This window comes from Leptonychotes weddellii, chromosome 9, assembly GCF_054177405.1.
Source record: "Leptonychotes weddellii isolate Sample4059 chromosome 9, ASM5417740v2, whole genome shotgun sequence".
Lineage (NCBI taxonomy): Eukaryota > Metazoa > Chordata > Mammalia > Carnivora > Phocidae > Leptonychotes > Leptonychotes weddellii.
In genome coordinates this window covers 46,292,994-46,310,218 of record NC_138377.1, presented here as the reverse complement: position 1 = coordinate 46,310,218, position 17,225 = coordinate 46,292,994, and the positions used below count along the sequence as shown (strand labels likewise).

Sequence of the window (17,225 nt, the reverse complement as noted above, 5' to 3'; positions counted from 1 at the left end):
TCAGTTTGTTTCCTGCAATTAAGAATTCCTCATATCAGTGAGATCATATGATACATGTCTTTCTCTGTTTGACTTATTTCACTCAACATAATACCCTCTAGTTCCATCCACGTCGTTGCAAATGGCAAGATCTCATTCCTTTTGATGGCTGCATAATATTCCATTGTATATATATACCACATCTTCTTTATCCATTCATCTGTTGATGGACATCTTGGCTCTTTCCACAGTTTGGCTATTGTGGACATTGCTGCTATAAACATCGGGGATGCAAGCTGGTGCAGCCGCTCTGGAAAACTGTATGGAGTTTGCTGAACTTCTTTTAGCTTTCCCTTTATTTCTGCCTCATCTCTTTCCTCTACTTTTCAGACTCCAATTATATATATGTTATGCAATTTGAAATTCTACCAGTCACTGAAGCTGTGTTCATTTTCCTCAGTCTTTCTCCTTCATTTCTCAGGTTGGAAAATTTTGTCTGTTTTCAGCTATATAACTAATATATATAACAGCTAATAAACTTTTTTTTTTTTTTTGCCTTCTGCAGTATGTTTTTTAAGTTCCTGCAGTGAATTCTTCATGTCTTGTCTACTACTTTCTGGTACAATTCTTATTTGGCTCTTGTATAATTTCTCTTTCTCTGCTAGACTTCTCCAATCATTAAGACTTTATGTCCTATGATTCTTTTAATATATTTACTCTAATGTCATTGAACATATTTATAATGCCTTTTTAAACGTTTTTATCTGGGCTGCCTGGGTAGCACAGTGGGTTGACCATCCATCTCTTGGTTTGGGCTTAGGTCATTATCTCAGGGTTGTGAGATCAAGCCCCATATGGGGCTCTGCCCTCAGCACAGAGTCTGCTTGAAACTCTCTTGTAGTCTCTTTCTGCCCCTCCCCCCCACACACTTGTGTGTGTGCTCTCTCTCTCTCTCTCTCAAATAAATAAATTAAAAAAAAATAAAAGTTTTTATCTGCTAAGTCTAATGTTTGGTCCTCTTCAGTTTATTTCTATGGGTTGATTTTTACTTTTTCATTGACTGTGGATCACATTTTCTGTTTTTTTGTATATCTAGTGATTTTCATTGAATAATGGGCACTGTGGACATTACACTATGGAGACTTAGATTTATAATCATTCTCAGAAAGCAGTTTCGTTTCAGCAGACTATTCAATTGCTGACTCGTCATGTTAAACTTGTACAGATAGGCTTGGTTTTATGGTGGCAGTGCAGATCTGTGAAAAGCCCAAACTGTCATCCTAAACTCCTTAACTTTGGGGGAATCAACCTCCAAATCTGTCTCCACCATGGATCTTAGTGGGGCTTAGATTTAGGCTTTTAAAGGAAAGGTCTAGAAGGGTCAGTTCTTCAGGACATCATCCTAACTACTAAGGGAGAGCCTATTTTTTTTCATGTTGTCAGAGGCTGTTAGGGTATCTCTTCGTTCAGAAATGGCTTAAACTTCAATATTCCCTACGGCTCTTCTCCCAGGACTCTTTGACCTTCCCATCTCTGTTCTGTTGTCAAGTCCAAAAAAGCTGCTATGTTGCCATATTGTAAACCTTGGGTTTTTCGAATCTTATGAGACAACCTAGTCTTCAGGCAAAGACTCATGTGGAACCCCATAGAAACTTCTAAAGCCAACTCTGCACACCTCCTTTCTTTTACCCCGATTCACAGATTCTAACTAGTTCAGCTGCCCAGTACTCTTCTCTCTGCCTCCTGAACTCAGTGGCACCTCCATGTTCTGCTTGAATTCCAGAGCTCTATGTTAGGGCCAGGAAATTGTTCTCAGGCAGAGAATGACTCCTGTAGAGATTACCTCATTAGTATCCTTTTTTCTCCACACAGATCTCAGTCTTGCCTTGCCTCTTTCATTTTCTGAAAACCATTACTTTATCTATTTTACCCATTTCATAGTTGTTTATGGCAGTAGGATTTATCTGGAGCCAGTTACTATATGGCTTCAAGACATTCTCATTTTGATAACTTTTATAGATAATCATGTCACTATTAAAATCTATATCTATCTTCTTATAATATATACATTGGTTTATGTGAATATTGCACACAAACACTGCAAAGCAAGAAAGACAATACAGAAATCACGATTAAACTGATCTCTCAGAGGCAGCCTCCTTAATATTTTGGTGTATGTTGCTTCAGGTTTTTTTTTAATATATATCTATATATGTACAATTATATGGTATAGAGTAGTTTGTCCTTCAGATTTTTAGAGCAATTTTGTCTAATTCTTTATACATAAGCACACACGTTCATATTATACACAAATACATAAATATGAATACCCGCTTTTTAAACAACAACAAAACCCCCCTGCATTCCTTACATCACAGCTGCCACTAGCTGGCTGACTTTGGCTTAGTCTCTTAATCTCTCTGCTTCAATTTCCTCATCATGTAAGTGATGATGATAATAATAACTAGCATAAGGTTTTAGTGAGAATTAAAATGAGTTAAAGTATGTAAACTGTACATTATGTTTCATACATAGTCTTCACTATGTTTACTATTATTTATCAAGATAGTCAATATTTCTCTCTCTATTGATGCAGTAGATTGTATTAGTATACTTCTTAATGTTCAACTCTGACTATATTACAGGAATCAATTTTACTTGGTAATGGACTATTACCCTTTTATTATGGTTGATTCCTTTTGCTAGTATTATATTTAGGAATAATGCATGCATATGTATACATAATGTTCTCCCCCTTTCTTTTTTTTTAATCTTGTTGCATGTTCACTTTTGCTTCAGGATCTACTATCTTCTTTTTCCCCTTCAATGTAAGAAAGAATCTCAGGCTTGTCCTCCATAGTACTGATTTTAATTTCCATAGTTTGGATTCTGTTCTTTTGTTTCTAATGTCATCTTCGTTTGGCTATTATATTATTTATGATGTTACATTCCTTTCTGATCTCACAAAGCTCCCACTTGTTTCAAGTCTTTTATTCAGTTCCTTTTTTAAAATTCATCCACTGTTGTATCATTCTTATTTTTTATTGTTTAATAAAGTTCATATTCCTATGCATTTATTGAAAGTTATAAAGCATATACAGAATAAATTTTACTTTCACCTGAATTATAAGTCTTTTTCAACAATATGTGTTTCCTTTATTATGTGCATGCTAGCTTTGTTTTTTTCTGTGGAATCTTCACTGGAGCCTTATTTTCTCAATCTCTATTTTCTCTTATTTTAATCCTCTTTATTCATCCTTAAATAATGCTAAGTAATCTTGTGACAATTCCCTCCAAAACAATTTATGGGGCTTCTTTTATATCCACAGGATAGGAGTGGATTTTGTTAGCTTCTCCTGTAAGATCTAAGGCTGCAGAACAGGTTAATGTGAGAGTCACTACTATACCAAGATTCAGCAATCTGAGAATAGTGGAAAAGCATTCATGTCTTTGAGCCATTTAAGAGTTGAATTTTCTGGGACTTTCCTGCCGTGCTCAGTGATCCATTGTGGTAAGAAGTAGCTTTCTGAATCCATCTTTCTATTTTCCTCTTTAGATACTCAATGTGGCTCAACTTTTCTTGCTCCATGACCTAAGTGCAAGCAATCTTGCACATTAGAAAGGCAACCTTGTGCCAAAAGGAAAAGCCACTGCAGGACATATTTCTGTGTGATGTAACTGCATTCTATTTTTGAACATAAATCCACAACAGGGAAGGATTCCAAGGAAATCAAGCCCCAATAAATAATAAATTGTGTTAAACATTAAATAAAATTATAATACTTTTTGAGTCCCTTAGTTGTCATTGGACTTACAAAGTGGTATGTAGCATGCACCTTTCTGAAATTATTTGAAGAAATGGTCTGTATGTGCATGAGATAGAAAATAGGCTCCTCATCTATTCCATGGCTTGTGTCTGCCACAGCTGTATTAGTGGTAACTGATGGGGTTGAGCTGTGATAGTCCCTACTGGTTTCTTATCTAACTGAACTGCTTTTACAGAAAGGAAAATATCAGGTTTTTGTTTTTTTTTTTTAATCTCTTAAATGTAAGACCTAGCTTCTTTTTCTAATAGAAGTCCTTCAATATCTTGCATGAAAAGAATGAATGGTGCTTTCTCTAAGCTATTAAGGGAGTTCAAGTTTTTCCATACTTTAAAAGTTACCAGTAGATGTAAGGTAAATGTAACTGTGAGGTGCTAGTGTAAATCGATGGCAGTGAATGAATTACCATTTTATGTGGAAGTCTTATTTCTCTTGGGTGGCACGACCAATTATTTTAATTGAAGTGACAGGAATCAATCCTGTCATTGAATCAATACATGGAAATTTGTGTCAGATGTTAATAAAAATGACACTCTTTTTAGATTTATTAGTTGTAATTAGGCCAGAAAAGTACTATATACTATGTTTTTCAGAATTTACTTAAAGTAGGAAATATGTACTTTAATAAAATACACATTTATATCTATATCTATCTGTATGACTTGCCATTATTATATCAATAATTATAAGTTATTATATCAGGATCAAATATATTTTTTCTCAGGGAATATGTTTTCCCTGTGATCATGTTTATATTTTTAATTAATGTTTTATTTTTACATATGTAATAAAAATTCAAACTTGAATTACTTCAATTTATGTTTGTTGAATATATACTATGTGAAAAATATTTGTCCCAGGCCTAAAGAAGCCAGGTCTGATTAACCCAGATTTGAATTTGTTTTTGAATAGATTATATGAGCTATAGTCAGTTGTGGCCAGATTTTATTTTAAAAGGCAAGCATTACTTATTTAAAAAGATATTAAATGTATAACTGACTGAAATAAATTCTTTAAAATATAATTTAAACATCTTACTCTTATGCATATAGTATTAATTATACTCCATTATCCATGAATCCAAACTATTGATGCACTGGTCTATTTTATGACAAAAGCAATATTAACAGACAAATGATTTTAGAACTTTTTTAAAGCAAGTTTCCAGTTATTTAAGTTTATAAGAGAGAATTCAATGACAACAGTTATATAAACTTATGTTCAGGTCATTTAGGTCAACAAAATTAGAACTTGTGAAACAGAATAAAGCAATTGAAGAGAAGTTAGATTCAGCAAAGCTGATTCAGCACATTATTATAGTATTATAGTAAGAAAATTCCAAAGCGAGTATGATGGATTGTGTTAATACCTTTAAAAGTTATTTTAAGTCCTTAGAGGCACTGTGTTTATGCTTGAGTAGGCACCAGGTATCAATAGGTAAGAATTTAATCATCCCCAAGGATTTTCAAATACTATATAGTTCCATGATACAAGTCTGAGGTTGCTAAGCAAAACTTAACTGTCTTTTTCTTCTCTTTGGTTTCCTAATTCTCATCTTTTGATCACCACCCCTTCAAGAGTCAGGTGCAAGAGCTCGAAAGAACTGACCTCATGTTAGGGACCATGGTCAGAAAGGCTAACTGACCTAAGTGCTGTATTTATTATCTCATGAGCAGTGACCAAGGTTTTGGAGTTACTTATGGCATTGTGAAATCACATGATTTCATAGAAATTACTGTATAAATATAATTTGCATCAATATTATTTATAATTATTATTACCTAGTTCTCTTCTTTCACTAAGTCAATATAATTTTACTTTTAACTATTTACTATAAATATATATTTTATATAAATAACTGAAATATATGTCCTAAAATATGTATACATATTTCCTACGGATACTTGAAATTACCAAGTTCATAGAAATTAATTTGTAATTTAGTTTACTCTAAGGCCTAGGGATCATTTGCCCATAAATCACATTTTTATTCTAATCAGTAATACAGAGATTAATTTGTGTTTCACATTTCATGGAAGATGAGGATGTGCCCAAATTATCTAGCTTCAGGCAAGAGCTATGTATACTGATAGGTAATTGTTAGCATCATTTGTTTTGTACACACAAAAATGGGAAATTATAAAATCATTATTTTCTGCTTGAATAGAAATGGCTGCATGTATCCACTGTTACTATTTTTTCAATATATAATTGCAATGATATCTTAAATAAAAAATGTCAGTTCATTTTCTCTAGTCATTACCATGCCTTCTTGTATCCAGTTGAATCTCCACATTAGTGTCCAATGAATTTTCCTAAAACATAGCCTTCATCAGGCTTTCTATTTCTCTGATATATGTCAGATCCCTTACATAGACCCTGACACTCTTTGGCTCGACCACTTCCCTTTCTCTGCTGTAAGAGCACTATTCTCCATTCTAACATGTGGCTCTTTTTCTCACATTCTGTAACCTTTGCTTTCTGCTTAATACTTACTTGTTTGGATGGTTTACATTTTTTCTCTTCCACAGAAACTTTATTTTAACTTTGCTGTTTTCAGGTTCTCTCCCTTGTTCACCCATAGCACAGGCTTGTCATGCATTTTGATGAATATTACTTTCTGATTTTTATTTTATTCAGTAATTTATTATCCTAAATATGATGACAAACTATTTGATGGATAGGACCTTTTACTACAATTCTTTCTTATTTTCTATAGAACCCTATATACCACTAGGCACATAGCATGTGCATTTCATTCTGTTGAACAAAAATGAGTGAATTTAAGACCTAAGGGTAAAAATACTCATCACAATAAATCTATACTTTCAGTGAAGTTGGCTTAAAAAGTTTGGTACATTGGGTGAGAAACAAAAGCAAGTCAATGCATTTGCTTACCATTAATTCAACTGATGAAATATTTTTTATTTATTACACTAAGAATTAGACTTGTATATTTTGAAATACCAGCCTTTCTCAGTCATATCGTTAATTTTATTTAAATATCTCAGCCTCTACTATACATTGTTTGAGTAATAAATAAATAGGAGTAGAATAAATTTAGGGATTGTTGGTGGTTCAAAACACAGACTTAAAATGTAAGTGCACTAGGGACGCCGGGGTGGCTCAGTCGGTTAAGCGACTGCCTTCAGCTCAGGTCATGATCCTGGCGTCCCAGGGTGAGTCCCGCATCGGGCTCCCTGCTTAGTGGGGAGTCTGCTTCTCCCTCTGACACTCCCTTCTCTCATGCTCTCTCTCTCTCTCTCACTCTCTCACCCTCAAATAAGTTTCTCAGCAAATGCAAGTGGGCTTTTTTTGTTGTTGTTCAACCCATGCTTTCTAATTACTGATTTGAATGGTTCTGTAGATTAAAAATAAAGTTCTTAATTGAGTAAAAAAAAGTAATAAAAAATAAAATCTAAAAGGTAAGTGCACTAGATATTGCATATGGTCTTATTAGAGGGTCTGTGACAGGTGTGTGTAATAACAGATTTCAGTAAGTGGTTATAAATCATGGCTAGGTTCTATCCACCCCCCCTTGAAAAAAAAATACATCTTAATTCAACAAAGCAGCTTCCTCAACGAATGTCTTCCACCTATAGCATTATTTTCACACTGATTGACACTGGCATTATCAGTATTAAATACAAACAGGACTTTACTGAAAACAAGCTCAAACTGTCTTTCCTATAATGTCTAACTCCAAGGGGAAAGAAGTGTGAGCAGATTTCCTACTTGAGGAATATACTTGAGATACAAGCAAGAATCTTTAATTTGTTTACTCAAACAGAAGAGAAATACGGTCTTTAACCAAACTGAGAATAAAAATCGGACCATAGAACCATGCAAAATGTTGTCACTATTGCCTTCTCTACATCTTGTATAAAACCACTGAAGTCTCCATTTTAAAAATTTTGAATGCCAGCACTGAGAAAGTTTTAATACACTCTTGCTAAAAGGTAGTGTGAGACACCTTATTAAGAAAAATTTAATTAGAGGTTAATTCCAGATTCGTTAAATTCTATTTCTGTATTCCGTTAGTCAGTCATAAAGTGACATATCTGGACCATGATACTACAGCTCAAAACATGAGCTGCAAGATATTATGGTCTGTCACTATATAAAATTTTTATTTGAACAAGTTTTATATCTTTCTGAAAGTACCAAGTGAAAATATTTCCCATTATACTACTAAGGGTACTTTTATAAACGTAAATTTCTCTTTGAATTAGTCGTTAAGAAATATGTGACACTTTTGCTTTCCTCTATGCTGTAGTTGCCAGAGCACTTAGACTCAGATTCAAGTTAAGTCAATGATTAACTTTCCATTTTTTCCCCAACATATTCTATAAAGTCTTGGTGAAATGACCTTCTGTTTCCAATCTACACTAATACTTTTTTTTTTTTTTAAAGATTTTATTTATTTATTTGAGAGAGAGAGAGCACATGAGAGGGGGGAGGGTCAGAGGGAGAAGCAGACTTCCTGCTGAGCAGGGAGCCCGATGCGGGACTCGATCCAGGGACTCCAGGATCATGACCTGAGCCGAAGGCAGTCGCTTAACCAACTGAGCCACCCAGGCGCCCAACTACACCAATACTTTTAACTCACTTGCTTTGTTTTCACTCAGAAGCTTAAATATCTAGTTTACATTGTTATTTTTAAAAATCTATTGAGCCTTTGTTGTTTCAGAGGATCAAACAGAAAGCAATCATGATTGCTGCTCTCAAGGAGCTTACAGTCTAGCAGAGGTCAGGGTGACAGATACTATGATAGAGATGTGCACCAGGTGTTATGGGAAAAAAAAGGAACAAGAGGATGGGGAAACATTTCAGCAGATGCCCTTGAGTTAGCTTCTGAAAGTAGAATATGAGTTACTTAGATGATTTAAGAAGGGAAAAAGTACTTATTCTGTCATGTGATTTAAAAAATATTTATTTGCTTAATAAGTATTTATATAGTGGGCAAATAAATATTTACATTTGCAGGGCAACATGTGATGGGGAGAGACCTTGTTTCATGTAGTTCAGCAGAACAAAGATGGAGCCTCGAAAAAGGCCCCAGACACAAGACAGCTCAATTTGGGGAACTTCATGTGTGGCAGGTATAGACTAGGCAGCTGCCTTAAGGAGAAGCCAGAGAGGCATATGTCCTTGAGGTCCTTATGTTACTGGTTTTAGAGAATGATCTTTACCCCAGAAACTATGGGCCCGAGAGACAGTAAGGAAGTCAGTAAGCAGGGGAATTCAGCAATATACCCAAGAAGTGATTGGCACTGAAACTGAGCATTATATCCTAAAACACATTTCAGGACACTGAGGACTGATATCCTGATCTCCACCTGCTTCAACTCCCTCTGCATCACTGATCAGTCTCTGCTTCCATTTACCACTCTCCTGAAACCATCTACTCTTTGAATACACAAGAGCTGCATCTATTTTACAGAAAAAAAAAATAGATACTGTCAAGAAGGCAACTTCCAAGTCTGCTTGCTATTCTTGCACCTAGGAATGTATCAAAAGCCACGTTCCTACTTAATTCTTTTCTTCCCACCTCAGTGGAAGTGACATTAATTCCCCTCTTCAAGGCTAATTCTCCTACTAGAACTCTCAATTTCCATCTCTTCAAGAAACTTGCTTCGCTTTGGCTTTTGTATCTAAAAACTTACCTTTCTATTAATTTTTTCCTCTTAAAATAGGTACATCTATAACCCACGTCTCTCTACTTGATCACTTCTTCCCCACCCTCAAGATTCATGAGAGAACAGATCCTATTAATGGACTCCTTTTCTTTGCTTCCCATTTGTTCCACAGTGAAATTAGCTTTCTAGAGCCACGACTTTACTGAACCATACCTTTCAAGTTCAATGAATGTATTCGTAAGTGCCTTTTGTATTTTTATCTTTAATTTCCTAGTATGATATGATGATGCTTATATCTCACATTCTTTCTAGAAATAAATGAAGTACATTTTTTACTGAATTTAATAAGCTTTTGTCATATCAAATGACCTCAAGTGAAGTTCAATTCCTCTCAAGAACATTAGAAATCCAGCTGATTAATCATGAATCAAAACGCCTACTAGTAGCTATAGGATTGCTGAAATAATCTTATACTATTATCAATAGCTAGACATTATATCATGTACATATAAATCAACAGTTTAAGGGTGACATATTGTAGTTTTCATTTATTTTTTCTTAAATCAATTTTTTAAATGTTTTATTTATTTATTCATGAGAGTCAGAGAGAGAGGGAGAGGCAGAGGCAGAGGGAGAAGCAGGCTCCCCGCCTAGCAGGGAGCCCGATGCGGGACTCGATCCCAGGACCCTGGGATCATGACCTGAGCCGAAGGCAGATGCTTAACCATCTGAGCCACCCAGGCGCCCCTCTTAAATCAATTTTGATGAAACATTTAACTAACAAAAAATGGTACCAATGTGGCAAATAAACGCTAAGATGCCTCCCAACGATTTCCACCTCTTAGCATTAACACTCTTGTGCAATTTCCTCCCATTAAGTGTGGGTTGGAATTATCAGCTCCCTTATAAGAAATAGGATAAGGCAGAAGTTAAAAGCCTTGGGCATGTATTTGCTCTCTCTCATGCATTGCTTGCTTTGGAGGAAGCCTGCTGCCATGCCATGAGACAGTCCCAGAGAGATGTCCATATGCCAAGGAACTACCTGAGAGAGCTGAGAGGAATTCAACAGCCAGCAAGAAATCAATGTCCTCAGTCCAACACTATGATGGAGTGAGGCCTGCCAGAAACCAAGTGAGCAGGCTTAAAAGTATATCGTCCCTAAGTCAAGGCTTCAAATTTGAGGGCAGTCATGCCTGACAGCTTGCAACCTCATGGGAGACCTTGAGCTACAGACACTCAGCTAAGCCACACCCATATTCCCGACCCACAGACACTGAGAGGTAAATGTTTGTTGTTTCAAACCACACAATTTTGGGGAAACTTTTTACATAGCAATCTATAAGTAATACAACGTATTTGACTTTATTTCAAAGAGGAATCTCTTTTCTAAGTAATGCATAACCGAATGCCCATTTTTGTATTAAAAAATCAGGACTCTTCTCAATGATATATTGAGCATTAGTCATAGTTTAAACAGCAGAGATTATGTATGGTTACTCAAGAAGGAATAACTGCAATTAGGCTATTAGAAACTCACAACAAATCATTTTTGAATCTGGATTTCCAAGAGAATGAATCAAACTGAGAATGTTATTTGTAAAACTAGTAACTATAAATGCCCCCAGGTTTCCAGATGAATGAGTGTCTTAGAATAACATCTGCGAAGAGGGAAGGTTTCAGCTATAGCCAGCCTCTCCCTAATGAGGCCATTCATCTGGTCCTCATTGATGAGTCAATGTCTGGAACAGTCATTTTTGCCTAGATTTTAGTAAGCAGCATGATCACGCCCTGCCGAGAGGCACTCAAGTGACAGATCTGATACCTGCAAACTTCCACCATCCGATGAAACAGACACAGGCATCAAAGTGGCAAATGTATGAGAACATGGAAGAAGTGGAGAACTGTCTTCTTCCTGAAACAATCCGAATAAAACTGGCGGAAGTCAGCGGGACATTCATCGACGATAAAGAGGGTAAGAATAACGTGTGTGAAGTTAAAAGTATATTAAAATTATCTTGGATCTCAACATAAATATACAGAAGTTTTGAGGAGGGGCTAGCCTCATAAAAACAGAACCTGCATATTTTATTCATTAAAGTAATTCAAAATATTGATCTTGGAATCATTTATTTAAAAGCCAATTTAAAATAAACCTGTTCCAAGGTAAACTGGAAGGAGGGAAAGGAAGTCCAAGAAGTATATTTGAAATAAAGAATAAGTAAAACATACATCATCAGCTAATGGGAAAAATTAGAGTTGAGCCAATCCTACCTTTGTAATAAGATCGCAATCTCACAATATGTAAGATGGTTTGGGATTGGTGTGGAGATTTCTTTTCATAGGTTAGGCCCTAGTGAACCTAAACTAGTGTCATAATTTTCTATCCGCTTTTCCAGTCTATATTCTGATTCTCAGTGATTTTACCCACTCCTAGAAGATTTATTTTCCCAAATCAAAAATCTCATCATGCACGTCGTCTGCACAAAATCTGTACTGTCTCCCCCTACCACTAAATGAGCTAAACTTTCAAAACACTCCAGTAAGTCTCCCTGCAGGGTGGAGAAGCAGACAAACTCTGTGTCCGCTTCCCAGATTGGTATTATGACTCCGCAATTTATCAGCTGTGACATTACGGCAAGTAAAGTGAAGTAAAATTCTCTGTATCAGTTTCCTTATCTATGAAACAGGATAATGATTTTAAGGAGCCACAAATGTTTATTGTGAAAATTAAAAGAAATAATCCATGACGTGTTAGGAATAGTGACCTGGCCCATCAATATTAGCTATTACTTTACTGTTGCTATTATTGCTGCTATTTGAGATTCAAAGTAGCCTAAGATTATGAGTGTCTACCATCTGATAGGAGATTTTATATATGTTACCTTATTTCACTTGCACTGCAAATTTCTGAAACAGGAATGATTAGTCCCATTCTATAGGCGAGGAGGCCACGATACAGACATTTTAAATGAATTCTCTAAATTCCTACAGTGACTGAGGGCTAACAGCCGCGTTCCTGCCCAGGCTTCCTGACTTCATGTGAAGGGTACTTTTGACTGCACAAGTTTGTCCTTCCAGATTTGTCACCTAGTGCTCCACTGTGAAAAACACTGGTTAATAGTGCTGGCAATGAGTTTATACCCCAGCATAACCAGTTACTTGCACTTCATACACACTCTCTGAGGTTGTGTTCTCTACTGTAAAAGATGAATGGGGGATGCCATCTTTATGAACTGATTAAGGGGATTACTTCACTTAAACAGTGCGGTAGCTGGAATAGATCATGTGCACAATTTTATTAGTTTATATAATTATATATTTATATTTTTGGTTTTATTCATTTATATCAAAACACTTAATGTCTTCCTAACATCCCACATTTTACTTCCTCATTATCAGTGCCTTAATCTTCCCTGTGTTTATCTCTGTTTATTGAAAATGTACCCTTCTTTCATAGAGAAACATTTTCCGTTGTCCCTAAGCATTTCCTTATTCTTCAGCTAGATGCAGATCCACAATCCCTGGTCCAAATTCTGTGAGCGTAGATGCTTCACCATTTAGAATTTTGCCTTATTTTAGAAAGGTAAAGGAATATATATCTTGGATATTACATGACAGTCTCTGGAAGGATCTGGAACAGAATCTCATAATTAAACACAGTAATGTTTTTGCTGCAAATAGTATAAATGCTCACACTTATTTGGATAGATAAAGACTATAAATAAGTTCATATTAGCCCAGGTCATATATTCTAAGGCACGGAGATTAGGCTGGCATGCATCGCCAAATTTAATTAAGTTAAAAAATTTTGTGTTCAGTTTTTTTGATTTTAGAATTGTGCATAAAGAATTGTAGACCCATATGATCTCTCCCCACCTCCCGCAGGAGTTCTAATAGGTTCTTTCTTTTTTTAAAAAAATATTTTATTTATTTGAGAGAGAGAGAGAGCACATGAGAGAGAAAGAGAGAGAGAGTGAGCGAGAGCATGAGCATGGGGAGGGGCAGAGGCAGAGGGAGCAGCAGACTCCCTGCTGAGCAGGGAGCCCTAGGTGGGGCTGCTTCCAGGACCCTTGGATCACGACCTGAGCTGGAAGCAGATGCTTAATTGGCTGAGCCACCCAGGCACCCCTGCTAGGTTCTTTCTAAAGATTGTGCGGTATTCTATCCAGCATGATTATGTATTCACTCATCTTGGCCTCCATTACTGTACATGAGTCTCTAAGGGCAAGGAATGTATCTTCATCTTTGCGTGCTCTTCAGGACCAAGGATGTTCTTAAATCTTACTAAGTGTGTTAGGCATACTTTATAAACAAGAAAATATCATACCAGTATTCCAAATGTGTAGACAGTGCTAAAAGTATTTGTCTTACAAAGATGGCAACACTCCTTTTCATGGTCATTAATACACGGTGAGTCATTATTCACACAAATTTCTTAAAAAGAAGCAGCCTAAGTTATACTGGTATTAATTTCATAATAAGATCATAAAGAATTTAACCCATTGATGATTTGCCTGAATGCGGATTCTAGAAGGGGTAGGTAATGCTCCAAAAGTTCAAATTCTAATATAAAATTTGGAAATTAGGACATGATAGGGGAACATTCTTAGCATCTTATTTTGCAATTTGAAGGTAAGTCATTTAAAAGTCAATGATGATATTCTTTGACTAAAATTGATTTCATGCTGTGTATTTGTGAACCTTTTTCTTCTTAGTTATGATTTACTCTAGAAGGAACATAATAATTCTTGCCGTCTCACCTATATGTTGTCCATACATGTGATAAAAGAAGCTGAAACAATATGCAGTGTTCGTGGGGCCATAAGGGTTTTTAGGAGCTATGCTGAAAACAGGGCTGAGAAGTCGGGCCTTTTCGCCTTCCAATCTGGGTCGAGATGTCTCAATGTACATATAAAAACCTTTAAAAAAACAATATAAAATGTTTAAGCACATTATTAGGTGACATGAAATTTGAAATCATTAAGAAGTTTGAGTTTTTATATGAAGTAAATTACAGATTCACAGGAGAATTTTGATCTCATTTATGAACTATTTATATATAATATAAAGAATAAATAAATGATCTACATAAAGATAAAATTGCTTAAATGTATAAAAACTTTAGACAAAACTGGAATTTTACACTTGAATTGTTAAAAAATTCCAATCTCTCAGCTATATGTATCAGTGAGTTCTGAGAGAAGATTCATGTCTACAGACTTGGAAATTTCTGAATTATTGGTACTGTACATTAAAAATTTAATGTTTTATCCCATAATCTTCAACTCTATAGCTAAACGTTCTGTTGCATGTCATATTAATGGCATTGATTTCTGAAAGTCCAAGGCTGGAGTATGATTGTATAAACACAACATTTCATACCCTCATACCTTCTTTGGAGCCACTACGATCAGCATTAGGTCCTGTGTTTGGAGTATATTTTGTATTTCTTGTTGCAGTACTTTGCTTTGTCCAGTCAAAATTATCTGTATCATCTTGGGTGAACAAACAAATGTTCCCATCTTCAAATCCACAGTGAAATTCTCCTGTTAATGAATTTTCATTAAAGTAATTAATATTAATTAAATTAATATAAACACTGTAATATTCTTATAAAAATTTTTAAAACATTATACATATAGCAATAATAATGCAATACTGTGATAGTGAAACCAGAGCCATGATAGCACACAAGATTATGACTAAACCTAAAACTAGTTCAATTTTAACAAAAAAGAAAAATAATCTTGATATATAAATCAATCTCTTGGTTTAATAACTTAAACCCAAACCATTTTCCTCTGAAATATCCAAATAATTGAAATTAAAGAATATAATTCACACTTGAATTATGGCTGATGACTTTTCCCAACTTTCATTTTTCGAGTCTAGAAATAATCCAAACAAAACTGTCAATTACAAAATAAGCTTTATTAATTTACGTGACAACACGTTAAGGCCGTACACCTTGAGGATATAATTTTTCACACCATGTCTGGAGATGCTTTCATGCATACTCACGTGCAGAAATGGAAGTTTACTTAGGGGAAGATAATGGCAAAATATTTTAAAAAGTAGTTATCCTTAAATTTTTTTTGAATGTGGATTTGGCAGCAGGTTAAAATTCACTAGACATAAAGTAATGAAAAGCCTTTATGAAGACTGTGGAAGGACTGGGATTTCTTGTATGCCTGCCACATGCTGAGTTCAGACCCAGCAAAAAGTTCAGAGAGAACTTTTTCAATGAGGGTAGGAATAATGTTTCTAGGTATCAAAGGGTTTTCTTACTGGGATGTACCCTGCTTGAAATATAGGCGTAAATAAAGAAGATAATGTCAACTAGACACAAAGAAGTCATGAACAGACATTTCTCCAGAGACATCCAAATGGCCAACAGACACACAAAAAGATGTTCAACATCACTGATCATCAGGGAAATGCAAATCAAAACCACAATGAGATATCACGCAATGAGATGGCATTAAATAAAAAAAAAAGCATTGCCAAGCATGTGGAAAAACTGGAACCCTTATACACTGTCATGGGAATGTAAAATGGTACAGCCAGTAAGGAAAACAGTATGGAGTTCCTCAAAAATTAAACAGAACTACTGGGGGCACCTGGGTGGTTCAGTTGGTTAGGTGTCCAACTCTCGATCTCAGGGTCGTGAGTTCAAGCCCTGCTTTTATTTTTTTACTTAAAAAAAAAATAGAACTGTGTAATCCAGCAATCTTATTTCTGGTATGTATCCAAAAAATTGAAACCATTATCTCACAAGGAGGAGGATGCACTCCTATATTCATTGCAGCGTCTGTTGCGATAACCAAAATATGGAAGCAACCTAAGTGCCCATCAGTGGATGAATGGATAAAGAAGATATGCATACAATGGAATATTATTCACCTTAGAGAAGAAGAAAATCTTGCCAATATGTGACGACACTGATGAACCTGGAGGACATTCTACTAAGGACATTATATTAAGCCATGTAATTATTCTTAGAAGAATTATGCTGCAAGATTACACTTATGAGGTATCTAAAATATCCAAATACATAGAAGCAGAAAGTAGAATGGTGGTTATCAGGGGCAGGAGGAAGATGGAAATGGAGAGACATTGGTCAAAAGGTATAAACTTTCAGTTCAGCAAGAGATCTGCTGTAGAACATTATTCTGGGATAACAGTGCTGTATTGTATACTTAAACATTATTAAGAAGGTAGATCTCATATTAAATTTTTTAATTTTTAAAAATTTTTTTAAAATTAAAAAATTTAAATAATTTTTAAATTTTTAAAATTAAAAAATTTTTTTAAATCACAATTTAATAAAAGAAGAGGGAAGGAAGGAAGGAAGGAAGGAAGGAAGGAAAGTAGGAAGAAAACCATTGACATGTACACATAAAAATAAAACAGAAGGCTTTCCCTTTGAATTTAAGTTTTTGTTTTGTTTTTGTTTTCAGATTAAAGACTTGCTGTACCTCTTTGTGTTTATTTATATTCTATATTATGAATAGGAATATTTACAGGGAATATAAGCATTTAGTGAATTCTAAATCAGTAAATTTCTGGATAAACAATATTCCATATAAAATATTTTTCAGCATATATTTATGTCATGGATCTTGTACTAAAGAAGACAAGACTGCTTGATACTATCAATTGAGATCGAATGTTGGTGACAGCAGTGTAGCTATACGCATGGATACATTTCTTTAAATACCTTTTAGGCACAATAAGAGATTCCTTTAGCTGCTACTTCGGAGTCAGGATAAAGCAATGCTTG

At 35.1% G+C, this 17,225-nt stretch overlaps 1 protein-coding gene across 1 annotated transcript in view; it reads right to left on the bottom strand.

Annotated features, from left to right (window-relative positions):
• The window catches only part of MDGA2 (MAM domain containing glycosylphosphatidylinositol anchor 2), a 764,225-nt gene that overhangs the window by 18,824 nt on the left and 728,176 nt on the right, over window positions 1-17,225 (bottom strand). The window contains exons 13-14 of the mRNA XM_081829766.1: window positions 14,833-14,988; window positions 14,203-14,361 (exon numbers count right to left, since the gene is read on the bottom strand). Coding sequence (XP_081685892.1) covers window positions 14,203-14,361; window positions 14,833-14,988 — 315 coding nt within the window. The remainder of the gene's footprint in view (window positions 1-14,202; window positions 14,362-14,832; window positions 14,989-17,225) is intronic.